The 25395-nt window shown below is 60.4% G+C and overlaps 2 protein-coding genes and 1 pseudogene across 5 annotated transcripts; 1 reads left to right on the forward strand and 2 right to left on the reverse strand.

The window, feature by feature from the left end:
* Nucleotides 1-163: 163 nt before the first annotated feature.
* On the reverse strand, nucleotides 164-8133 carry LOC149744735 (uncharacterized; annotated as a pseudogene).
* An 8437-nt stretch (nucleotides 8134-16570) lies between these two features.
* On the forward strand, nucleotides 16571-21470 carry MAPK7 (mitogen-activated protein kinase 7). Of its 3 annotated transcripts, none has more exons than XM_022560896.3 (6): nucleotides 16571-17235; nucleotides 17878-18043; nucleotides 18687-19765; nucleotides 19862-20421; nucleotides 20767-20900; nucleotides 20996-21470. In XM_022560896.3, exons 1-6 carry the CDS (start codon nucleotides 17004-17006, stop codon nucleotides 21147-21149), a joined length of 2325 nt encoding a protein of 774 aa, XP_022416604.2. In that variant the 5' UTR covers nucleotides 16571-17003; the 3' UTR covers nucleotides 21150-21470. The 3 variants fall into 3 exon arrangements, with proteins under 3 accessions (XP_022416604.2, XP_030619222.1, XP_030619223.1); XM_030763362.2 differs by having other exon boundaries at nucleotides 17086-17235; nucleotides 17883-18043; XM_030763363.2 differs by lacking the exons at nucleotides 16571-17235; nucleotides 17878-18043 and adding an exon at nucleotides 18046-18592.
* On the reverse strand, nucleotides 20878-24246 carry MFAP4 (microfibril associated protein 4). Of its 2 annotated transcripts, XM_022560898.3 has the most exons (6): nucleotides 24140-24246; nucleotides 23833-23911; nucleotides 23466-23620; nucleotides 22949-23045; nucleotides 22689-22871; nucleotides 20885-22542 (listed from the first exon to the last, which is right to left on the reverse strand). In XM_022560898.3, exons 1-6 carry the CDS (start codon nucleotides 24143-24145, stop codon nucleotides 22295-22297), a joined length of 768 nt encoding a protein of 255 aa, XP_022416606.1. In that variant the 5' UTR covers nucleotides 24146-24246; the 3' UTR covers nucleotides 20885-22294. The 2 variants fall into 2 exon arrangements, with proteins under 2 accessions (XP_089756375.1, XP_022416606.1); XM_089900249.1 differs by lacking the exons at nucleotides 23466-23620; nucleotides 23833-23911; nucleotides 24140-24246 and having other exon boundaries at nucleotides 20878-22542; nucleotides 22949-23378.
* Nucleotides 24247-25395: the final 1149 nt, after the last annotated feature.

Here is a 25395-nt window from a genome sequence, read left to right on the forward strand (position 1 = left end):
AGTCACAGCAGCTGGTAAGGAGCTGAGCCGGGATTCAAACCCAGGACTCCGCGGGCTCGCGACCCTCACTGCTTCATTGCCTGGTCCTGGCCCAGCGCCAAGGGTGCCTCTTGGCTGGGGTGCCAAAGGTGGCATTGGAGACCTTACCCCGGATCCAGAAAATGAAGGGGTGGACAGGTGTGAAGACTTCAAGGAGGCTGCGCACCCAGCAGGGCCCCCAGCAACCAGCTGCCAGCTTGGGAGCAGACCAGGGGGGTCCCACGAGACACCTGTGTGGGAGAGGGAAGGAGGGGTCACAGCCAGCCCGGGCCCACCGACCGTCCCCCCACCCGCCTCAGGTGAGCAAAGATACTTGACAGGGGAGGGGGCTTGGGCAGCCAGCGTTCACACCTCTGACAAGAGAGGCTGAGGCCGGGTGGGTGGGCCGGGGGCTCAGGTGGGAGTTGGCCTCCCCCAGGCCTTGGCCATATCCCGTCCCCCACCCCTCACACCCTCCCAGGTACAATGCGTCTTCAGATGCTACCACTCTCGCCCAGCTCTTTCCCCCTTGTGCCTCGGTATTACACAAAGAACAGTTTTCAACAAAATGCTTGCTATTATCAAATAACCAGGGGCTCCTTGTAACCGCAGACCTGGCCATGTCCAAGGCTGCCCCACGTCCGCACAGAACCTAAAGGGGGAGTCTCCCCAGGGGGCGGGTTCTCTGGGATGGCCATCAGGGTGCGGATCAGTGGCCCCCCGGGAGTGTGAGAGGTGACCAGGCCTAGTGGCCTTAGGAGGGACCGTCGGAACGGGTGGGGCACCTCTCGGGGCCTGTGCAGGGCCAGGCTGGAACCCGCACCACTAGGTGGGGTGGGCTGGCGTGGGGTCTGGCCCACTGGGCGCCCTTGGGCAGGCTGGCGTTTGGGTCAGGACAGTCAGACTGGAGGCGGAAGGCGTCTCGGCTGGTGCTGGCGTGCAGCAGCCTCAGCGGGATGCTGCACAGCTCTGGGGGCGGGATATAGAGGTCTGCGAGGTGGGGCGGGAGGGGACCCTCAGCAGGTTGGCACCAGTCCAGCCGCAAAACTTCCTGCCCTCCTGGGCATCCAGTTCTCCCCGTCCTCTCTTAGTGGACCCCCAAGTCCCTCTCAGCGCAGCTCTGTCGTGTCATCCGTTGGACTCTCACAGTCTCCCCAGGGCCATACCCACTGAAACTGGGGACACACTGCGGCCCAAGGGAGGGGGCGAGGAGAGGGCCCAGGGCTGCCCTGCAGGCTGGGTGGGTCTGGAAGCTGACCCGGGCGTAGCAGGCGCCAGTGCCACCCTCTGCCCCGAGGCCCGTGTCCACGTGCCAGCCAGCAGCAGGCCAGAGCTGGGCTGTGCTCGGGGCTCAGGGACTCCGGGCATTTCCGGCTGTGCAGGCCCCAGTTCCATCCCAGCTGTCTGCCCGGCCCACCCTCAGCCACCTCAGGCGTCCGCTCCCGTCCTTAGCGAAGACAGGCTCAAACCCCTGTGTCCAACAGGGCTGCCCCTGGAAAAAACACCAGGACCGGGTAGCCAGAGGGACAGGCTGAACAGCACTGCTGAGAGGTGGTGGCCTTGCCAGCCGGGCCAGGACCAGGCCCCCAGGCCCTCCTGGGGACAGGAGCAGCTCCTCCACGCTGGACGTGCTCTCACAAGCGTCAAGCGCCAGTCAGTCTGGGCCCAAGGTCACGCTGAAGTGGGACTGGGGCAGCTGTGGATAGCGGGGTGTGTGTGTGTGTGTGTGTGTGTGTGTGTGTGTGTGTGTGTGTGTGAAGAGGTTGGGCGCTCCCTCCTGGGGCCCCTCTCCATCACCCTCCCTGGCCGCTGCATCCACCTGCCAAAGCAGTTGGCACCTGTGAGTACCCACTCCTGGGAGATGAGGGCCCCCTCGCAGAGGTACCGGCTGTCCAGAAAGATGCCGGCCTGCCAAGGCCACGTGGCTGGGCCCTCCCTGTGGTGGGCGTTTGCCGGCCTGGGCCCTGCACCCTGGGGAATGAGGCATCACAGCTGAGCTCTGGGTCCCAGCGTCTGCTCTCTGTCCCCCACTGATTGTGATCTCCTCTCCCCAGCCCTCGATCCCTTGATCCCAATATGCCCCAGGGGAGGTTTCCTCCCTTTTCCTGCCCAGAAACTCATTATAGGTGTGTGCCCAGCTCTGTTTGCATTTCTCTTGAGACAGGGTTGGCTGGCTACTGACTAAGGCAGCTGGGCTCCTAGCACGCTGCCCTGTTAGCTTGGTTCCACCCTCGCGCAGGCCCCCTGCCACCTGCCACCATCTCTGCCCTGCACAGCTGCCCGTTACTTGAACCCAAGTCTGGACTGCCAGTCTTAGGAGAGCCTGGACTCCCGGCCCTCGAGGGGTGGGTGTCCCCCCTGCCCGCAGCTCCCTGTCAGCCCAGGACATTTAACCTCTGCAGCAGCCCCTCCCCACCACCGCCCTGAGGCCCAGGTTGGGGCAAAGGGGAGCTGGCCTGGGCAAGAGGAAGCGGCGCCCCTGCGGCGCAGGGGATCCCCTAGCTCCGCCCTGCCCCCCATCTCAGGTGAGAAGCAGAGGCCAGCGGCGCCACCAGCACCCACGGTCATCCTCCCCTCCGCCACCGCACACCCCAGGGAGCTCTGCGGCACCCACGTCATAGCAACCCTGCGACAGCAGTGTTGCTCGTCCTGCAGGCGGGAGGCCGGGCTTCCCAGGGCCACGGGGAGTAGCGGCAGGGCTGTGCAATCTAACCGGGGTCCCTTCCTCTCACAGCCCTCTTAGGTCTTCCTTCCCAACCCACCTCACAGCTCTCAGTGGAGCTCGGTGCAGAAGGGGGCACAGGCCAGGCCGACAGCTGAATGTCACCGGGGACAAAGTCCAGGTCCTCTGTGGCCTGTCGGGTCCCTCTGGCACCCCCGCCGCTGCCTGCATCCCCCACCCCTCAGCCTTGCGGTACTGGATGCCCGCACATATACACCACCTTCTTTCTTTATTTCTTTTTCTATAAATTTATTTATTTTTGGCTGTGTTGGGTCTGTGTTGCTGCGCGCAGGCTTTCTCTAGTTGCAGCGAACGGGGGCTACTCTTGGTTGCAGTGCACGGGCTTCCCATTGCGGTGGCTTCTCTTGTTGCGGAGCATGGGCTCTAGGCGCATAGGCTTCAGTAGTTGCGGCACATGGGCTCAGTAGTTGTGGCGCACGGGCTTAGTTGCTCCGCGGCATGTGGGATCTTCCCAGACCAGGGCTCGAACCCGTGTGCCCTGCATTAGCAGGCAGATTCTTAACCACTGCGCCACAAGGCAAGTCCCCAACTTCTTTAAAGTTACAAGTCCCTCCTTTGTATGGAGGTAGAATTCACAGAACTTCAAACCAACCCCTTTTAAGGGCATAATTCAGTGTATCACGGCGTCTTTGCACGTGCTGTTCCTTCCACCCTTTCTGCCTGACCTTCCTGTTGAACTTAGAGCTCCAGATGACCATCCTGTCCTCCAGACAAGCCCTCGTTGGGCAGGGGCGTTCTCCACCATGGAGGGGCTGTGGCCTGACCGGGTCTCCTGGACCACACTCAAACTCCCCGAGCGCCCATTCAGTAAGCGCTTGTCGAATGACTGTGTGAGTGAGTGAACAAGTGAGCGGAGGACTTTGGGGGGTGCTGGCGCTGGGACCTTGTGGGCCAGGGCTGAGGCTCTAGAGTCGGGCAGGAGGGGACCCCAGCTTCTAGCAGCACAACAGAATCACCCGGTCTGGGTCGGGGCAGCTGCCCAAGCAGGGTGCCTCTGTCTCCAGCCTGTCCCCAACTTGCAGTGTGGTCCCGGGCAGGTCATTGCCTCTCTCCGGTCCCCAGTGTCTCACTAGGAAGATGAGGGCATGGCCTGGACTGTCCTTTTCCCACTGAGTCACTTGAAGGACTGGGGGAATCCCTGACGTCTCCAAATCAGCCCCAGGAGCGGGCTTGCTCCCTCTACCCTGAAGTTCAAGGGGGAAGTGCCAGGGGCAGCTTCTTCCAAGGGTTAACCAGCAGGGGGAGCTGGGTTCCAATCTAAGCTCTGCCCCTCGCTAGCTGTGTGACCTTGGGCTGATGGCTCAACTTCTCTGCGTCTCAGTTTACAGGAAACTGGGGATCATAAGACCTCGACCTCACAGGGCTCAGCAAATGGGAGCAATGGTCTCCACGGTGAAGGCAGTAATGCAGTTGGAGTCCAGCTTGCTTGGAGACAGGCAAGTTGAATCGTTGGCCAAATTCGGGAAAGTACTGTAGGTCTTTCAAAACCGTTCATTTTCAGGGCTTCCCTGGTGGCGCAGTGGTTGAGAGTCCGCCTGCCGATGCAGGGGACGCGGGTTCGTGCCCCGGTCCGGGAAGATCCCACATGTCGCGGAGCAGCTGGGCCCGTGAGCCATGGCTGCTGAGCCTGCGCGTCCGGAGCCTGTGCTCCGCAACGGGAGAGGCCACAACAGTGAGAGGCCCACATACGGCAAAAAAAAAAACAAAAAAAAACCCGTTCATTTTCAATCCATTGGATATAAACTCAATGTCAGCCAAAGCCAGGCGGATAAGTGAAGCTTGCCAGGAGTTTACATGTTGGGCACGTGGCATGACAGGCTGCGTGTGATGGAAAAGCCAATTAGGGCTCAAATACATAAGGCTCGTTTGTCTCAAACATCAAGACAGCCCGGAACTGACGCTGACTTGGCCGCACCACCAGGGACCCGGGTTCTCCCCATCTTCCCGCCCCACCCGCTTAGCATGTGGATTTTGTCCTCACAACAAGACCGCTGATTCAGCTCCAGGTACAGGGCTATGTTCTAGGTGGAGCAGGGGGAGAAGCCGTGCATCCCCAGCAAGACTTGGCATAGGATGGGACCTCCCACACAACCCAGTAGCGAGAACTGGGTCTCAGGGCCTCTTCTAGCCGCAAGGGAGTCTGGGAACTTGAGCTCGGGTAAGGTAGGAAGGGGAGACGCAGTTAGAATAGGCGTTGAGCTGACCGTTCTTCACTCCCACGAAGAACCGTGCCTGCTTCTGTTGATCTCCACAGGCGCATCTCCACATCTAGCTTTTGTTTTCCTCCTGTGCTGAAAGAGTTCAGGCATGGGGATAATCCAGGGGATAATGAGGCGCACTTAGTCCCAGGCAGTTGGTGAGGGTCAGGTGGCATTCACAATACGGAACAGCTCACATGGCACAGGCCTCCACCGATCTGATCAGATGCCCAGCCCTGCTCACGGATGCCTGCTGGTGGGCCGGAAGCCACACCCACCAGCAGGTGCCAGCCCTTGTTGTAGGCGTCCACAGCTGGGAAATCTCTGTTTTCTCGAGATCTCCTAATTTTGTCATGTTGGGTGAATTTTTAGATGACGTCATGTAGGGCAAAGAAAGCCCATTTGTGGCCTTGGTATCTGATCCCTCATCTTTGGGTCTCGCGGGGGCAGAGGCGTGGCCTGACAGGCTCGAGGGACAGGGCGGCATGTGCCGGCCACTCTCTGTGGTCCTGGACAGATGGTTCTTTCCTCTGGGACATCACTCCTTCCCAGGTGCCCAGAAGAGAGACAGGTGGTTGAGGGAAGGGAGAAGGGGGTCCAGGGAATGGTAAAAGAGGTTCCCTAGGAAGAGTAACAGCTGAGAGCTAGGAGCATTTAGAATGACATCATTTTTAAATGGAGTGAAGTCCCCAAGGGTGAGAAAGGGACCACGGAAGGATGATTTTTTTAAAAAGCGTCCCAGATGAGACAGAGCCACGTAAGTGTCTCCACGTGGCGGTCGAGAAGTGGAGATGGCATTGTTAAAGTCACTTCCTCGGTTTTCTACTTGATGAAAATGGGTGATTTTTTAAAATGCTGTTGCTGAGTGAGTTATGCTTTTACATCATGTGTAACTGATTGTAAGGACTTGTGATAGTTCTGGGATGTTTCTAATAACTACAAAATTTCTTCTGCTCTGAGAAATAGTGGGGTGGATGGGGGTTCCTGAATTTTAGGGGCTGTAGGTTGCAAAGTGCTTTCCCATCCATTCAGCCACTATGGTCCCCACAGTAGTTCAGGAGGTGGAAGTTAAACGCTCCCTCACGGGGGACAAAACCATGAGGCTCAGAGATGGAGAGAGCCTCACCGAGGCTGAGGGAGGCTCAAGAGCTCGAGCGGACCTGGGCTGGAATCTGTCTGCGTCCAGCCGGCTCCTGTGAGGGGGGGGGGGGGTGTGGCCAGGAGGGGGTCGGGGCAGAAAGAAGGAACACCTCTGATGGGATGCTGGGGGCGGATTGAATTGCTCCAACCAAGCATCAGAATGAGCCCCAAGGTCATGGGAACCAAGCTCGCTGAGCCAAGAGTTACCGCTCGCTCAGCAGGTATTTATTGAGCACGTACTGTGTACCAGGCCCTGGGCTAGGTGCTTGGAGTAAAGTGGAAGACAAGACAGGCACAGCCCCTGCCCTCATGCACTTGACTTTCTGGTGGGGACACAAGGAAGCGTGTTTGTGATAATTTGGGACAGTGGTAAGTGCTATGAAGAAAAAAATAAAGCAGAGAAAAGGGCTGGAGAGTGATGGGGGAGGGTTACGGTAGATGGTAGATGCACAAGGAAGCATCTCTGAGCAGAGTCCCGAAAGAAGCCTGCACGGATGTGGGGTGGGCATCTCCACAGCACAGTGAGAGCGCAGTACGTGCACAGGCCCTGGGCAGAATGTGCTTGAGGAACAGAGAGGCGGACTGGCGCCTGCTTGCACACGGCCTCGTGCTGACACACCAGAGGCACCTGTGCAACTCTGCCCCCAGCGACGTGCTGGGTGCTTGAAATCAGCCACAGAAATTGGCAAATGCTAAAATTAGGGCTTTCAGTGCTTTACGTTTTATTGACATTTTCTTTTTTTCAGAGAGCACTTTCCCAGCACAGCGCTGGGGTAGGAGATGGGTTGAGAGCGCCCCGGGCCCAGATCACTCAGGGCCTTAAGAGTCCTGGAGGGTTTCGAGCCGAGGGGGGATGTGAAGCGACTGGGGTTTTAACTGGGCTCTCTGGCCACCACGTGGGGCTGAGACTTGGAACCAGGGAAGCTGGGAGGCCGGTGCTGCCAGATTTAGCAAATGAAAATACTGGACATCCACAACTAAAGAACCATTCATTGTGTACCTGAAATTCAAGCACAGCTGGGCATCCTGTGTTTCATCTGCAGCCCACCCACAGGTGCCAGGCCAGAGGAGGTGGAGGGCCACAGCTGCTTCTGAGAGGTTCGCCGAGGGCCATTCCTTCCTACTGCGGTGATCCTGGCCACTCCCTCCCCACCAGCCCACACCCCAGCCGTCCCTGGGCCTGCACACACCTGCCAGCTGTTTCCGCGGGGCTTTTCCAGCAGATCTGAGAGAGGAAATCAGGCAGGTGAATGCAGGGGATGACCTCATAGGAACCATACAGCTGGGGCTGCCGCCACGCCCTGCACTCGGCCTCAGGGCAGCTGGTCCCTTCGAGATGGCCACCTCCTCCATCTGCCCCCCACTCTCTGTGAGCAGGGCCTTATCCCACAAGATGGGGACGTTGGGACACAAACTATCTGTGTTTTTCAAAAGATCACCCTGGCCGCTGTGCAGGGAATTGGTTACAGGAGCGAGAGGAGACCAAGAGGACGGTGACTCGGAGATGACAGCAAGGGTCCCGGCGAGAAATGATGGCGGCTGGGACCAGGCAGTTAGCAGTGAAAACGGTGCTTCTCCTACCCTGTCGCCCCTACTCAGACTGCTCCAGCTGCAGCTTCCTCGCTGATTCTCAAACAGGCCAGGCACACCCTGCCTCAGGGCCTTTGCACTTGCTGTTCCTTCTGCCCAGAATGCTGTTCCCGCTGCCCGATCTCCACAGGGCTCGTTCCCTCTCTCCCTTCAAGTCCTTGCTCCAATGTCACCATCTCCACTGGCCTTCCCTGACCATCCGTGTAAAATCACCACCTCCTCCCACCGTCAGCACTTCTCAAGTCCACACCTGGGGCCTGTCACCTGAGACTGTGTAATCGAGTGGCTTTGTTGCTCTCTCCCAGCCCAAATCCACATTCCTCAGGTGGGGAGATTAGCACCTGTCGTGTTCACTGCCAACTCCCCAGCGCCCAGGATGCTGTCCGACACAGAGTAGGTGCTCAGTGACTGCTCGGGGCTGCTGTGCAAGTGGTCGAGCAGCATGAGGGTGAGATGAGGGGCCTGGGTGGGGCGTTGGTGAGCGTGGTAGTGGTCACAGGTCCTGGGGGCTTGTGGGGCGTCCCCTGGAGACGTTTGGGGAGCACCAGGTGTTGGATAGGCACTCAGGGGAGGGAGGGAGGGCGGACCAGGCTGGAGCAGGGTTGACAGTGCTCAGTGCAGAGCTTGGGGAGGAGTTCTGGTTGAGGAGAGGGCCCCGGGCCAAGCCACCAGGAGGAGGGGCCAGGAGAGGCGTGAGCAGTGAGGGTGGCGTCCTGGTGACAGTCATCCCTGCTCACGGAGGACAGAGAACAGACCTGGCTCCACCCTCACACCCAGGCAGGCCCAGTGCAGGCCTCCGGAATGCTCGGGGAGGGGCAAGGTCGTCCATCGTTTGCCCTGCCACTGGGCCCTCGGGACCACAAGGACGGCACCCTGACGGCGCAGCCACAGGTGCTGGGACAGAGCGTGGACCCGCCCCCAGGGTCCTGGTCGGCCTGGGTATGCAGGTGGTGGAAGCATGGCTGAGGAGAGGGTGCTGAGAAGCCACGAGCGGCCCAAGGCAGAGCCACCGGGCCCTGAGGTCAGCCCACCCACGCAGGCCTCCTGCTGTCCCCTCCACGCACCCACAGGCTGGCCTTGGGGAGTATCCCCCGCCTCGGGGGACTGAGCCGCGGCACCGACCGACCGCTGCCTGGCTCTGCGTCCCGTGGGCAGGTCCCCGCAGCAGCCCCCTCCCTGCCCATCCTGGTTCCCCTCGCGGCAGCCTCCGAGACTCAGCTCTCCCAAGGGGCAGGCACGTTCCGGCAGAAACGTCGCTCTTCTTCCCCTACAACCTGTGGGGATGGAGCTGCCCTGGCTGCTCGGGGCACTGAGGCAGAACAGGCCCAGCACGCGCCCGCCCGGAGGGAGCGTACGTCCCAGTAGTTCGTGTCCCTGTGTGCCTGCGTGTGCAAATCTGTGCGTACGTGAACGCTGTTGCGTGTGCGTCCCTGTGTGTGAATGTGTGTGCACAGTGATGCCCCGTATTCTGTGCGTCCTGGGTGGGCACGAGCGTGTCTGTGATCCGGCAACCTAAGTGGACTGCGTGTACACGTGAGCACTGAGCCGTGACTGTGCCAGCGTGTGTGTGTCACAGTGTGACGGTGTGGCCCGGAGGGCTCAGCAGCACTGGAGGAGATGGCAGGGGCAGCTGAAGCTGCCGCCCAGCACCTGCCTCACACCCACCCCTGCCGCACTGCTCATCACCTGCAATATGGGCTCTGGGCCGAGGGGGGCCTTGGCACCCGCCACCTTTGGGAAGGAACGTGGAGCCCCCAGGGCTGGGAGAGATGAGGGTGGTCTGTACTGGGAGGCCATGGACCCTGAGTGAGGGAATCCAGCCCCCCAGCCTCCAGTGTCTCCGAGAAGAGTCCTGTCTTGGTCTTGGGCACTAGGGCACCTCCCACCTGCCCTCTTGATGAGTAGATGTGGCTTTGCCCCTTCCACCTGTGAGCTACCTACTGAATATCTGTTCTCCACTTCTAACCAATCCTGATTTGGGGGGCAGCAAGGTGCCTATCTAAGCACTTGATTTCTGAGCCTCCCTTGCAGGTAGGGCTGGCCATGTGACGCAGTTCTGTCTAAGGAGATGTAAGTGCACATCTGCTGAGGGCTACCAGGAAGTTGTTTGCTCTTGTGATGACAGGGGACAGAGGTAGTGCCATTTCCTTCTCCCTTCATCCTTTATCCTGCCTGGAGCATGAATGTGATGGCTGGAGTGCAGCAGCCATTTTGCAGCCATGAGCTAAGAGAGGTAAAATGTCACGAGGATGACAGCCAATCGGAAGGGTGGAGCCTCAGTCCCTGACAAGCATTACTGAGCCGCTAAACTGAGGTCAACAAAGTCCTTTGGATTTCTTGTGATGAAAGAAAAACAAATCTTCATGCGTTTAGGCCATGGTTGGTGGTTTCCTTTTATTTGCAGCCTGATCGTCTCAGATTGAAGGCTGGGAGAACCAGCTGCCCTGGCTTGCCCTGTCCCCCGACTGGGGGCCCTTCCTCCAGCCTGCCCAGAGTCCTGCCTGCCCCCAGCCTCTGCCGTTTACGTGGTTAACAGCAGGCCGGGAACCAGCTGTAGTTTAGACCAGCTCTTCATGTTCTTTTAATCACGACCCTCACTACGCAGAAGGGGAGACTGAGGCTTTCTGAAGTCACCGGCCGAGGGGCTCTTAACTCAGTCATTACCTCTGTGGTGGGTCCTGCGGGCTCACGGAAGGGGTTCTGGCCCCCAGACTCCCCTCACCACCCTGTCCCACTGGTGCTGAGGGCCCCACTGAGAGCAGGCAGCGTCCTTTGCAGGTTCATCCATTAAGCTGGCCCCCTTCTCAGGGAGCGCGTTCTGTCCACAGGGCCCGCAGGCCACCCTCTCTGCTAGGAGCAGGGGCAGGAGGGCCAGCTAAGGAAAGTGGGGAAGGAGAAGGGGGGAGGGGCCGCAGGCTGACCAGTGGGTCCTGGTGCAGCTGCCTTGGCTTCTGCAGACGGGGTGTGAGCTTCGCGGGCTTCCCCCCGGGGGCCCCAGCCACTCACTGGGTGACTCAAGGCTGGCGGCCTTAGCCATAGAGGCGTGTCTGCGCGGGGAGAGTGCAGCTGGGTACCGGGAACCCCGGGGGTGGAGGCAGTCCCCTCCCTGCACGTGGCCCTAGGTCACTCACCCCCTCCCCTGCTGAACCCATTTCTCAGCTGTTAACAGGGCCAGTGACTCCCTCTGGAAGAGGGTGAGGGTAGAACTGTTTACACACCCAAGACACGGCTCGAATGCCCCTGGGCCTGGGGGTGTCCGCCTGAGTGACCACGGCTGGTCCAGCACCTCCAGAGGGCCAGGCCCATGCCTGGGACTCTCCTGGCTGGGCTGTCATTTCTCAAACCCAGAAAACAGCCCAACCAGGGAGGTCTGAACATCCCCACTTTGCAGGCAGGGACACTGAGGTCAGGGCCCCGCGGGTCCTGCACGGTGGTCGTCTGCCCACCTCTCCAGCCCGTCTCTGTGTGCCCCTCCCCCTGCCACCTCCACGCGGGTCTCTGTGTCCCTAGACGTGTGCCGAGCTCACTCACACCTGCCCTTTGCACCTGCTGCTCCCTCTGCTTAACCCTCCCCTCCCCCTCCTCCTGGTCCTTTCACCTGGCTGGTCCCAACCTGGATGTCCCTCTGTGACTTCCCCGCCTGAGCAAGCGTCCTCTCCTCACCCCCGGTGTCTGAGCATCCCCTCCTCAGCGCCGGCCACAGGGGCAGACACTGCCGGCTGAGGGTTGGTCTCCCTGGTGAGAGAGGGGCGGGGACCACATGTCCCTGGTTATGACACAGAAATACACAGTAAAGAATGCCTTGGCTGCGACGTGGCAGGGCAGGATTCAAACTCAGCTGTTCCTGATCCCAAAGTGTGTCTTCTGGAAACTAAGGGCCTTTGGGTTGGAGGGGAGGCAGTCATGTCGGGATAGCAGCTTCCCGGACAGAGACCCTGCTCTCTGCTCCTCAGACTTCCCCTGCACTTCCTCTGGCGGCAGAGGGGTGCAGATGTGTGGGGCACATCTCATTCCTACTGGCAGCCATCCGTCCTTCCTTAAAGCCCAGGTTTCCTTTGGGAAAATGGCTCTCGGCCGCTCGCCCTTCCAGAGGTGGACAGGTGACTCAGGTCTGGCCAATCAGCATGCTTCCTCCCACGCCCCCCACTAGCCCGTCCAATGAGAGGCCACCCCGAACCTTTGCTGAGACTATCGACAAAGGGGGGGGGTCCCTGGAGGTTGTTGGAAGGAGTCCGCCATCCGGGGCTCCCCGATACCCCCAACATGACGAGGGTTAAGGCTCTGCAGCCCAGGAGGGCCTCCGGGGCTGGGATCAGAGACGGGGCTCACCAGGTGCTTGGATGTAGCTGAACGGCCTCACCCGCATCCACCACGCAGCTCAGGTGTCTGGATCTTGGTGACACCCCCATTGTCTCCACAGAAGCTCTGACACAACCCACGCTTCCTGCTCTCACCTCCCTCCACATCCGTCTTCAGGGATCCACTGCCACTGCTTGCTCCAGAGCCCCGTCAGGGCTGTCACCTGGACGGCATAATCTCCTTTTCTCCAGCCTTTTCTCAAGCATGCCTTCCACACCATTTGCCAGAAATATTTCTCAGGAAGGCAATTCTGAAGGGCGTTCTACTCAAACCTCTTCGGAGGCTCCCAGTGGCCTAAATCGTGAACTTGGACGTGCATGTGGCCAGGCAGGAGGCACGGCCAGGAGGGCTGAGCAGTGGTCTGTGTCAGGAGACCCTCTTCATTCCCACAGCTTAGTTGCTGCTTCTCCCCCTCCTCCCCTGCCCTGCCCTCCCCTCCCCCTCCCCCTGCCCTCCCGTCCCCCTCCTCCCCTGCCATCCCCTCCCCCTCCCCCTCCTCCCCCTGCCCTCCCCTCCCCTCCCCCTGCCCTGCCCTGCCCTCCCCCTCCCCCTCCTTTTGGAGACACGTCCCCTGGGCCTCTTTCATTTCCCTGCTTTCGCTAAGGTGTTTCTACGCTGCTACAAGCATGTGATGAATGGCATGTGACAGTCGGCCTGTGCTGGGGACGCAGTCGGGGAGTGGTGGGGACCGGTGAGCAGGAGAGCCCCCATTTCAATGGCGAGGCTACCGCTCTGTTACAGTCCACTAACGCTTTGTGGAAATGCAGCTTTGACGCTGACAGATCTTCAGCTTTCCAAAAGAAACCAGAAACCGGGATTTTTAGGGGACGTCTCCCATTGTCAACATAGGCAAACAACTCCAAGCTTTTAAAAAGCACCGTGTGACTCCTCCTCTCACACTGCTGGTGGGAGCCTAAAGTGATATAATCTGTAAGGACAGGGATTTGACACCGTTAAAGTCACGAGTGCAGCGCTCTTCAACTTGGCACACACCCGTTTCTGGGTGGCTTAGACTCACAGCGCACGAAACGATGTGTTCAAGATACTTCAGCACTACATCGTTTGCAATAGCAAAAAGTGTCCACCTATAGGGTCTTGGTTAAATAGATTATATCTGAAAAGTGGTACTATGCAGCTGTAGAAAAGAATGAGATGGGAATTTCCTAGCGGTCCAGTGGTTAGGTCTCTGCGCTTTCACTGCTGAGGGCCCGGGTTTGGTCCGGGGTCCAAGAACTAAGATACCGCAAGCAGTGCGATGTGACCACCAAAAAAATAAGTAAAAATAAAAAATGAAAAACTTTAAAAATAAAAGAGAATGAGATGGTTTCTTAGGCATGACATCAAAAGCACAAGTGACAAAAGGCAAAATAGATAAATCAGAGTTAATTGCGATTAAAAACTTGTGCTTCAAATGATACCACCAAGAAACTGATAAGACAACCCACAGAATGGGAATAAATATGCAAATCATACGTCTAATAAGGAACTTATACCCAGACTATGTAAAGAACTCTGCAACTCAACAATAAAAAGGCAAATCACACAATTCAAAACAGAAAAGGAACTGGACAGACACTGAACAGACATTTCCCCAAAGAAGAAAAATGGTCGATAAGCACATGAAACGATGCTCAACATCATTAGTCATGAGAGTAGTGCAGATCAAAGCCACAATGACAGACCACTTCACACCCACCAGGATGACTACAATTTAAAACAGAAAAAAAAAAGGAAAATAACAAGTGTTGGTGAGGATGTGGAGAAATTGGAACCCTCAGATATACTGGTGAGATTGTAAAGTGGTGCAGCCACTGAAGTAAACAGTCTGGCAGCTCCTCAAAAAGTTTTTAAAAGTTGGCCTTCCCTGGTGGCGCAGTGGTTGAGAGTCCACCTGCCGATGCAGGGGACGCGGGTTCGTGCCCCGGTCCGGGAAGATCCCACATGCCGCGGAGCGGCTGGGCCCGTGAGCCATGGCCGCTGAGCCTGCGCGTCCGGAGCCTGTGTTCCGCAACTAGGAACAAACTAAATGTCCACCAACTGATGATGGGATAAACAAAATGTGGTCTAATATATTCAGCCTTAAGAAAGAATGAAGTTCTGACACATGCTACAAGGATGAACCTGGAAAACATTATGCTGAGTGAAGGAAGTCAGGCACAAAAGGTCACACGGTGTATAATTCCATTGATCTGAAATGTCCACAATAGGCAAATCCATACAGATTAGTGGTTGCCAGGGGCTGGTGAGGGGAAATGAGGAGTGACTAACGGCTTTCTTTTTGGGGTGATGAAAATGTTCCAAAATTAGGCAGTGGTGATGGTTGCACGAACTAAATTCATGTACTGAATTGTACGCTGTAAGTGTTTTATGGTATGTAAATGATATCTCAAAAACGCTGTTACAACAAAAAAAGAATGAGAGGTCCGTCTGGCCTTTGATACTGCATGATCTGCAGGAAAATTGTAAAGAATTTGCTACCTTTTTGTAGAGTGAAGGGGAGGTGGGTAAGAGTGTGTATTAGTATTTGCTTGTGTTGAATTTATATTGTTTCTTCTTACTTCCAGTAGGAAACTATAAAATCGGCCACCTGGCGTGAGACCAAGATTTTTCACTTGAACTTTTTAATTAAGATTTGAGTTTTGAGCCATATGAAACAACTTTTTTTTGAAGTAGTCAGTTGTGTCAAATGCAGCAAGGTCATAAGGCAAGGCTGAGAATGTTAGATAATTGATGACTATTCCAGGACGGAGTCAGGGCCTAGTAGGGGCAGGAGTAAAGCAGCTCATTATGTACTCAAAAGTCAACGAGAATCAGGGAGTTTTTGCCAAGGAAGTTGAAATGTCTGTAACTTGTATACCGATCCTAGCTGGAATATTTATAGAGAAGTATTTAAAGGATTCGCAATTTATGGGTCTCTTCTGCTACTTTATGCTTTATTCCCACAGCAGATGGGACCATCACAGAGCTGGCCACCAGGTTCCCTGAGAAGACGCATTTATGGGTTCTGCTGCTTTACGCCCTCTCTTTTCACTGACGGGCACCGCAGAACTTATCCCGCACATATTTCAGAGTTAGGGAAGGCTGTCTACTGTCACCTAAGGAAAGGCCATCACGGAAATATTTTCAGAACTCAGGGCAGAAAAGGTCCACTTCCCATGAATGTGGTTTATTAATGTTCAAGGCGAATCACGTAAGAGAGAATTTGGCTTTTTGCTGTGCTGTCAGGAAAATCAGAAACAAATGTATAGTTCAGCTAACTCAGGAGGCCCATGTGATTTTTCCATGTCGAAATACGAGGTATCTATTTGTTCTGGGGCTGACCTTATACTCCTAGACGTGTTTCCTTATGTAGTGTTTTTAAGAACGCAGTCTCTACTTTTCCATCCTAATGTATGGGTCCTAGTGAACCTCTTAAATTTCAGTGCAAAACCCCCCACAAAGTATGGAAGAGTTAACAGAAAGAAACTGTCACCACAAGAAAAGAGAAGGGGCTAATGAAGGGCTGGCAACGTTCTGTATTTTTGGTTTTCTCCGTTTGAATCCTATACACTGAGGTGTTAGGTTTGTGAAAACTGACTGATACACTTCTGTGGAACTTTATGTATGTTTTAGTAAAAAATAAACAACCACAACAGTGGGGAATGTAAACAAAATTCCTTTCTGGTCTGGATCTACTCTTCAGCCACCAGTTGGGACGGAAGGGATGGACCCTCGCCGAGGCGCTCAGGCCAAACTCCTGGGCTCCCGACCCCGGACGCTTCCTCCCGCGACGCTGGTGGACACGCGGCCTCCAGCGAGCGGGCGTAGTTGACCCCGCGGCCCCGCCCGCTGCCCCGCAGGCAAGGCGCGGGAGTCGCTAGACGGAGCCGCCCCACGGAGACGTCACGCCCGAGACCGGGAAACCGCGAGCCGAGGCCCGGCGACGCCGGAAGCTGAGAGGAGAGGACCAGCCACCGGAAGTCAGTGGAGGCTTCGGGCCGACGCTCTATAACCCGGAGGACCGGGATCTCCGTGGTTGGATGTGACGGATCACCTTCTACCTGGGACGACGCTTTCCCAGCGCCGGGCTCCCGGGGCCCATCGGGAAAATGGGGGGCGCAATCCCCGGGGCGATAGGGGCTGATAAGGGAAGAGGGGGCTGAAGGAGGGGGACTGAGTGATGCGGCCGCCAAGGTAACATCTAGTCACCTCAACCCTCCAAGCTCCCAGGACCAGCAGCAACTGACCAGAGAACACCTGGCGCATCGGAGTGGATGCGCGTGCCCGCGCACGCAGGGGCGGTGCTTTCCAGTCTCGCGGCGCCCGGGGCAGCCAGCGCGCATGCGTCCGAGGAGGGCACCAGGCCGCAGAGCCGCTGCGAAAGCCGAGCGCGGGTTGGGCGGCTCCCGCCGGGGGACTGGACAGCGGCGCGGGCGCGGGTGGAGGCGCGGCTTCCTTGGCCGGTGGGCGCTGATTGGACGCAGCAAGTGGAAGGGGTGGGCACCTCCGCGGAGACTGTCCACGGATTGGCCAGAGCCTGCGGAGGCGTGGTCTTGGGGGGCGGGACGGGAGACCGCGCGCTGCTGAGGTGGTGGCGGTGGCGGCGGCCCGACCCAGTGAGCGAGTGGGTCTTTGGGTCCCACCCATCACCCCGACCCGGGGACTGAAAGCCGGCGACGCCGGGGAGCCGGGGAGCCGGGACCTCCGAGGGCCTGGGCGGCATCGGGGTGAAGCGCCATCCGCCGAGTGCCGACCGAGGAGAGCGGGCGCCCCGCCCCTCGCTTTCTTCCTGGACCGCGCCTCGCTGCGCCTCCCCCACCGCCGACCCCGCGTCCCGCGCGGGCCTGAGCTCCGGGCTCCCGCGGGTGCGGGACACGGGGTGCGTGAGCCGCTCGGCCTGCGGGCCTGGAGGCTCCGGGGGGGCCCCCTGAGTCCGGGGCCGGGCCCCTGCTCGCCCGCGTCCCCACGCAGACGCCATGGCTGAGCCCCTGAAGGAGGACGACGGCGAGGATGGCTCCGGAGAGCCCCCCGGGCCGGGGAAGGCGGAACCTACCGGCCCCGCCGCCTCCGTGGCGGCCAAGAACCTGGCCCTGCTGAAGGCGCGCTCCTTCGACGTGACCTTCGACGTGGGGGACGAGTACGAGATCATCGAGACCATCGGCAACGGGGCCTATGGGGTGGTGTCCTCCGCGCGCCGCCGCCTCACCGGTGAGCGACCCGCCCGGCCTTGCTCGCCCGTGTGGAAACCGGTTCCCGGGGGCTGAGACCCGCCCCGTCCCAAGCAGCCATAGGGGACGCTGGGATGTGAATTCTGGGTCAAGTCAGCAAGCATGGGTTGGGTGCCTCTGGGGCCGGCCTCTGTATTGGGCTCGGGTCTCTGAAACTCTGGTGGCTCTGCCAGCGCATCAGCCTACTTCCTCCTTAGGTGACAGTCCGGGTTAGACCCGAATGGAGGCTCTCCAGAGTGTGTTCTGGAGCCAGAGACTGGCGCTCGGGGTTGGTGGTGGGATGGATGAGGTCTGAGATGCACAGTGTAGGGAGGCAGAGTGAGCACAGGTGTGAGAGTCTAGAGTCTACCACTAACCAGCCGTGCAATGCCCAGCAAGCTGCTGAGCCCCGGTCTCCATATCTCTAACTTTGAGCTGTGAGTACCTGCCTCAGGAAGGAGGTGAAGGGAAAACCTGATAACATACGTACTCTGCTTAGCACAGAGCCTGGCACAAAGTAGGTACTCTGTAAGTGGTAGCTGTTGTCACTTGCGTCCGCAAAGGGAGGTATTGAAAGGGGCCTTGTGCTGCTCTGCAGCTAACCAAGGTACCTTGTGGCATCTGCTTTTCCCCTGTTCCCCAGGTCAGCAGGTGGCCATTAAGAAGATCCCTAACGCTTTTGACGTGGTGACCAATGCCAAGCGGACCCTCAGGGAGCTGAAGATCCTCAAACACTTCAAGCACGACAACATCATCGCCATCAAGGACATCCTGAGGCCCACTGTGCCCTATGGCGAGTTCAAATCTGTGTAAGGAGCGGGGATGGAAGAGGGAGACCGAGCAGGGACTTTTTCTGAACGCTGGGGCCATATTGCTGAAGTTTTAGAAGGGCAGCTGAACCTAATGTAGGGCAGGCTGGGAAAATTCCTGCGATTCTAGGATCAGTGCTCCCTTAGGGCTTTGCCGGGGATACATGTGATTCCTCAAGAAGAATGCAGAAGTAACGGTTTTATAGGACCTCAGTATGTAGCTTGGCAAACGTAGGACGTTCATTCTGTATCTGTATCTTTTTATTCCCATAGCAGACATCACTAGTCAATCACAGAACACTGTCCTACAGAAAATGGAGACGACTTTACAGTTTTCATCATAGTCTTTCAAGCAGCCACTACCAAACAATGGAGAGGGCTCCCGAACAAAACATGTTGGCCAGCCTGGTTTAGTCCAACCCGACCTTTGCTCTGATGGTGACACTAGATCTGGAGAGAAAAGCGATTTCACTTCACTTAAGTTAATGGAAGAGTTGTAGAGAATCTAGAATTTTCGTACCCAGTGGGTGGCCCCTGCAGAGTCTGAGAGTAAGGCCATGACCTGTCTGGAGCGGGAGGGCGTGGTGAGGCTGGGGCTGGAGGGTGGGCAAGACAGCCCCTGCCTGTCTCCCCTGCCCCTCAGCTATGTGGTTCTGGACCTGATGGAGAGTGACCTGCACCAGATCATCCACTCCTCGCAGCCGTTGACGCTGGAGCATGTGCGCTACTTCCTGTACCAGCTGCTGCGGGGCCTCAAGTACATGCACTCGGCTCAGGTCATCCATCGCGACCTCAAGCCCTCCAACCTGCTGGTGAACGAGAACTGCGAGCTCAAGATCGGGGACTTTGGCATGGCCCGAGGCTTGTGCACCTCGCCCGCCGAGCACCAGTACTTCATGACCGAGTATGTGGCCACGCGCTGGTACCGTGCCCCCGAACTCATGCTCTCGCTGCACGAGTACACGCAGGCTATCGACCTGTGGTCCGTGGGCTGCATTTTTGGGGAGATGCTGGCCCGCCGCCAGCTCTTCCCAGGCAAAAACTATGTGCACCAGCTACAGCTGATCATGATGGTGCTGGGCACCCCGTCGCCGGCCGTGATTCAGGCCGTGGGGGCTGAGAGGGTGCGGGCCTACATCCAGAGCCTGCCGCCACGCCAGCCTGTGCCCTGGGAGGCGGTGTACCCGGGTGCCGACCGCCAGGCCCTCTCCCTGCTGGGGCGCATGCTGCGTTTTGAGCCCAGTGCCCGCATCTCAGCAGCTGCCGCCCTTCGCCACCCCTTCCTGGCCAAGTACCACGACCCCGACGACGAGCCTGACTGCGCCCCGCCCTTTGACTTTGCCTTTGACCGCGAAGCCCTCACACGGGAACGCATTAAGGAGGCTATCGTGGCCGAGATCGAAGACTTCCACGCACGGCGCGAGGGCATCCGCCAGCAGATCCGCTTCCAGCCTTCCCTGCAGCCCGTGGCCAGTGAGCCCGGCTGCCCCGATGTTGAGATGCCCAGTCCCTGGGCTCCCAGTGGGGACTGTGCCATGGAGTCCCCTCCGCCGGCCCCACTGCCATGCCCCGGCCCTGCGCCCGACACCATCGATCTGACCCTGCAGCCGCCCCCGCCGGCCAGTGAACCAGCCCCTCCGAAGAGGGAGGGAGCCATCTCAGACAACACCAAGGCTGCCCTCAAGGCCGCCCTGCTCAAGTCCTTGCGGAGCCGGCTCCGAGGTGCCTGGCAGAGGCCGCGGCTGGCTGGGGAGCGAGAGGCAGAGGGGCCCCAGGCCTGGACAGGCTCTTACCGCCACCCTCCCGTCTTCTCCGCAGATGGCCCCAGCGCCCCCCTGGAAGCTCCCGAGCCTCGGAAGCCGGTGACAGCCCAGGAGCGCCAGCGGGAGCGGGAGGAGAAGCGGCGGCGACGGCAGGAGCGGGCCAAGGAGCGGGAGAAGCGACGGCAGGAGCGGGAGCGCAAGGAGCGGGGCGCCGGGGCCTCCGGGGGCCCCTCCGCCGACCCCCTGGCCGGCCTGGTGCTCAGCGACAACGACCGCAGCCTGCTGGAGCGCTGGACTCGCATGGCCCGGCCCCCGGCCCCCGCGCCCACGCCGACCCCCGCCCGGCCCCGCAGCCCGCCTGCGGCCCCCCCGCCACAGCCTGCCTGCCCACCTGCTGGGCCTGCGGCCGCTCCGCCCCAGACCACCGCCTCCTCTGGCCTCCTGGCCCCCCGGCCGCTGGGGCCCCCCCCTGGGCTGCCTGGCGCCAGCGCCCCGAGCGTTCTGCCTTACTTCCCCTCTGGCCCACCCCCTCCAGACCCCGGGGGGGCCCCTCAGCCCTCCACCTCTGAATCACCCGACGTCACCCTGGTGACCCAGCAGCTGTCCAAGTCGCAGGTGAGGGGAGAGGCCTGGCCGTGGGGATGCCTGGATCTGAATCCAGGGGAGGTGGGCTTGGGAGGTCGCTGGGGGCAGGAGAGGCTGTTGTGTGTCCTGGTCCCGTGCAGCGGAGCGGCAGACCGGGCTCGAGCTCTCCTAGCCTGCCTGCTCGCTCGCAGAAGGAGCGTAGTGCTGATGGGCCGGTCGTTGGAGACCCCAGCCCGCACTCAGTGTTTGTTGAGGCTGGGGCTGTCACCACAGGTGTCCAGGCCCACTTGAGGGCAGTGTCAGGGTGGGGTGCCCTGCAGACCTCAGTTGGCGCTGGGTGGTTCCCGCATTGTAAGCTGCCATCATCCCCTGCAGGTGGAGGACCCCTTGCCCCCCGTGTTCTCCGGCACCCCAAAGGGCAGTGGAGCGGGCTATGGCGTTGGCTTTGACCTGGAGGAATTCCTAAACCAGTCTTTCGACATGGGCGTGGCTGACGGGCCACAGGACGGGTAAGAGCTGGGCCGGGACTCCAGAATGGGCTATGGCTAGGGGCTGCCAGCACAGGAGGAGCCCCTCACCCCGCTCTCCCCCTTGCCGCCCTCAGCCAGGCCGACTCAGCCTCGCTCTCAGCGTCCCTGCTCGCCGACTGGCTCGAGGGCCACGGCATAAACCCTGCTGACATCGAGTCCCTGCAGCGTGAGATCCAGATGGACTCCCCCATGCTGCTGGCTGACCTGCCTGACCTCCAGGAGCCCTGAGGCCCGCAGTCTGTGCCTTGCTGCCAGGGGCAGACCCAGCTCCAAGATCCGCAGGACCATTCTCGAGGGCTGGAGCCCCGGGCCTGACAGGGGAAGCTCAGCTCGGATTATTCTGCAGGTTCATCTCAGACCCACCCTGCGGCCTTAAGCGGCCACCTGAGCCAGCACGAGCCACGGCAGGAGGGGCAACCCCTACCCCCCCCCCGGAGCGATACTTTTCAGTATTGTATTTTTTTTATTATTATTATTATTACATTATTATTATTACACAATTTTTTTTGCCATCAAAACGAAGCCTGTGAAATATAAGGTTCCCTTTAGTGCCTGTCTCCAGGGCGTGTTTCTGGAGTTAAGGGCAGGGTGCCATCAGTGGGGGAACCAGAGCTTGGGGGCCAAGCAAACGCATCTGCGTGCACAACAGCCAAGGCCAGTTCATTCAGGTCCTGAGGTTTATTAAGATCTCCACTCCCCACTTGCCCCCAGCCCCACAGAGGTTGCCCTCTACCACCTCGCATGGTCAGACTCCCCACCCGGGGCGGGTGGGGGGACCTCACAATCTGTGCCTACCTTGGCTGTGGCTGTTCTAGTGTGGCTTGCGGTAGCTGGGGTGAGATACGGTTTGGGTGTCGAGCTCTGGGTGCCTGGGACGGGCAGGCGGGGGAAGCTGAGCGTGAGCGTGAGAGTGAGACGCGGCTGGGGGCCGTGGTGCTCGCCGCTGGGAGGGAGGTGAAGGATGGGAGGTTCTCTGCTGGCTGGCGGGACTGCTAGGGCGTGGCGGTGGCGGCCACGCGCAGGTGGCCTGGCGTGTGCCGGGAGTGGGTCGGACTGCGCCTCCGGTCTTCCGGCGCGGGGCCCTGGTGGAGGCCGCAGTCGGGAAGCCAGCTAAGGTGGGACACCGGCCCGCAGCCTTCCGGACGGGGTCCGAGTCCAGGCCGGGTGGCGGTGCCTTCCGGAGGTCTGGGAGGCCGCCGACGTGTAGCCGGGTGGAGGGGAGCGGAGGCCCGGGCGAGAGCTGGGCGTCGTGGGTGTGAGGGGAGCGGTTGGGCTGGAGCCACAGGGCCCCCGGGAGACGCGGGCGCCGAGGGCAGCGGGGCTGGGGCGGGGCGGCAGGGCGGGGGACGGGGCCGCGAGGCGGGGCCGGCGCCTCAGGCCCGGCGGATCTTCATCTCAGTGCGCTTGAGGGAGTAGTAGAAGCCCTTCCACTGGGCCCAGTTGATGCCGTTGGCGTAGGAGAGGTGGGAGCCGCCGAGGTAGAAGCCGTTGAGGTTGGCGAAGTGGCAGCTGCGGAACCAGAAGGCGCCCGACGAGAGGGCCGCGCAGTTCTGCACGAAGAGGTCCTGGTCCCGGTCGAAGGTGGAGAACTTCTGGCCGCTGTGGTAGGACAGGGAGTCGCCTGGCGGAGGGGAGGGGCAGCCTGGGGACGGGGCCTCTCCCGAGCCAGACGCTGGGTAGCTGTGCGTCCGCAGCCCGCGGGGCCGCCTGGGCGCGGGGGCAGCCCGGCCTCCCCCCAGCCCCTCCGCGGCTGGCGGGAGTGGGTACCTGCCCCGCCGTCCTCGAAGCCCGACACGTGGAGGCTGTAGCCGTCCTCCTCGGCGCTGACTGCGTTGGGCGAGATGGAGAAGTCGGTGTACTTGGCGAAGGCCGTGTTGTTCTCGAAGTCCTCCAGGTCCACCCGCAGCTCATACTTCTGCTTCAGTGTCAGGAGGTGCAGGTTCTGCAGCCCTGGGAGGGGGCGGGGGGCGTGCCGGTCAGCGGGGACCTGGCTCTGGGGGCCCCCAGCCTGCCGGGCCCCGCCTTACCCAGCCAGTACTCCCCATCGGCGCGGCCAAAGCCCAGCTTGTAGTCGTTCCAGCCCCGGAAGAAGCTCACTGAGCCGTTGAATCTCTTCTGGAAAACCTGGAGCAGAGAGGATGGGCCTGGACGCTCGAGGGGCCAGGGGGCTGGGGCCTCACCCGGGCGAGGACCACGCCGGGGGCCGAGGTGAGGCGCGTGCCGGCACCAGGCCCCTCGGGGAGCGGCTGCCGAGAGCAGGAAGCGGTGAAGGGGGCGTTCTAGAATTGAGGCGCCTGGGGTTGAGTCCGGCGCCGGCTGTGTGCCCTTGGGCAAGTTACTGCACCTCTCTGGGTTTTGGTTCCTCATTTGTAACCTTGCTCCCAGGATTATTGTGAGGATTACAGGCAGTAACCTACCTTAAGCATCTAGGAGTCTGTGGTGGCAGGGGCGCACAAACTGTGCTGTATCGTTCCTGCTTTAGAGACGAAGTCGCAGGCTCACAGCTGTGCGGCTTGGCCTCCGTGCCCCCCCCCCTCCACTCACCGTCCACTTTCCACCCTCGGTGGTCATGTCACAGAAGACGGGCACAGGCACGCTGGGGCCCGAGGGGTAGATGAGGTACACGCCGTCCGCCTGGTAGCCCTGGGCGTAGATGTCGTCGCAGTCCAGGGGCTGCTGTAGGCATGACCTCTCCAGAGCTGGGGGCGGGGTGAGGAGAAGGGGCCTGAGGCACACCAGCCACCTCCGCCCCCCTGGCCCCCCCTTCACCTCCCTCCCCGAGCTGGGGGCGCATACCGTCTGGCCCACCTGCCCCCTCTTACACGCTCAGCCCTGGGGCCCGACTCCCAGCTGCGATGCTCGGGACAGCCCCCTCGCCCAGCCTGTGGGCTGTGCGAGTGCGGCAGCTTACCATCTCCGCGGATCCCCAAGAGTTGGGGGACGCAGGGGCCAGTGCAGAGAAGCAGCAGCAGCGGCAGAGCCAGAAGGGCCTGACGACAGGAGAACAGGGTCACCCGCCCAGCCCCAGAGCCCCCGCCCCCTCTGCATTTGCCCCTCAGACGAACCAGCCCTGCCAGGAGCCCCTGGTCTGCGCTTCTGCCTCCACACCTCCCCTGGACTGAGCCCCGTCCCTTCACAGCCCCCTGCCTGGCAAGGGTCCTCTCTGCAGGGTGGGTTCAGTCCCCTGTGGCCCCGAGGCCCCCGCCCCGGCCCGGTACCTTCATGCTGCCAGCTGGGCTCCAAGCGGCTGGGTGTCTGCTGCCCCAGACTGCGCCCCAGACTGAGCCGGCCCAGAGTTATGTGCTGGGCCCCCGGCCAGCCGCTCCAGCCCCGCCCCTGTGGCTGCAGAGCCCCCTCTCCCCCTCCCCCGGCACAGAACCGGCATCCACTTACACTGTCAGTGGCGCCGGGAAGTGGGCCCCAGCCAAGGGACCACCTGGGCCTCATTAGCCCTGCGGGGCAAAGTGGGCGGAAGTCCACGCCCCAGGGCTCAGACCGGCCCGGACTCCCCCCGACTGGCACCCCCAGCCCCTGCCCCGCCTCCTGACGGCCCCCCTGCCCACGTCTGTTTGTTTTCTCCCTCTCCTTCCCTGGCCTGGGTTTCATTAGCCGTTGTCGCTGGGGAAAGGCTGAGGTTGGGGGGGTATGTCTGGGTTCTGGGGAGCGGAAGGTGGGGTGGGGGGCAGCTCCAGAGCTCCTGATGTGGGACCGGGGGCTGGGGCTGGGGGGCAGGGGCAGCGGCCAGGCGTATCCTGGCAGGCCCGGGACATTGCTGAGCCGTGAGCACAGCCTGTAGGCATCCAAGTGCTCTCGGCCAGCTTGAGCCGGGGCCCCTTCCAGCCCCTTCCAGCACCCCTCAGGCCCCCTCCTTCCCCCTCCCCCAGAGGCCTCCTGTGCTTTTCTTCCTCTAGCCGCAGCCCCTTCTTCCAAATGCCTTCACTCGGCTCCCGTCCCACCTCAGACGCCCCTCGGCCCCTCTCAGCCAGTTTCCTCAGCCCTGAAAGGCCGCCTGCTCCTGTCCGGCCCCCTCAGCCTCCAGCCACCCTTTCCCTGCCCCAGTCCGGCAGAGTCCTCGGCACAGGCTGCCAGGATGGTCTCCCCTGGGGGCCGCCCTGCCACCCCCTGCTTCAGCCTCCCTGTGGCCTCAGGGCTGAGCCTACACTTCTCACCTTGGATTTGAGAGGAATGTGAAGTGTGGCTGAGGCCTACCTCGAGGGCCTTACAACCTGACTGCTTGTGACTCACAAAGTACAGCTCGGCCTCACCAGGCTTGTCGCATGGAGGCCCTGCCTGAGCCGGCTCTGTTCCCCGCGCGGCCGCCCATCTCCTTACTTGGCCTTGAGTGCTGGAGGGCAGGGGCTGCGTCTCGACCCCGCGTGGAGCCTGCGTCCACTCAGGTCAGGTGTCTTCGGAGCACCTGCCGGGTACTGGCTGCCCACGGAGCCGCAAACACAGGCACCAGGCAGTTCATCGC

This window comes from Delphinapterus leucas, chromosome 19, assembly GCF_059928025.1.
Source record: "Delphinapterus leucas isolate spDelLeu-1000000601 "Yukka" chromosome 19, BTC_Dleu_Yukka2, whole genome shotgun sequence".
In the NCBI taxonomy this organism is placed as follows: Eukaryota; Metazoa; Chordata; class Mammalia; order Artiodactyla; family Monodontidae; genus Delphinapterus; species Delphinapterus leucas.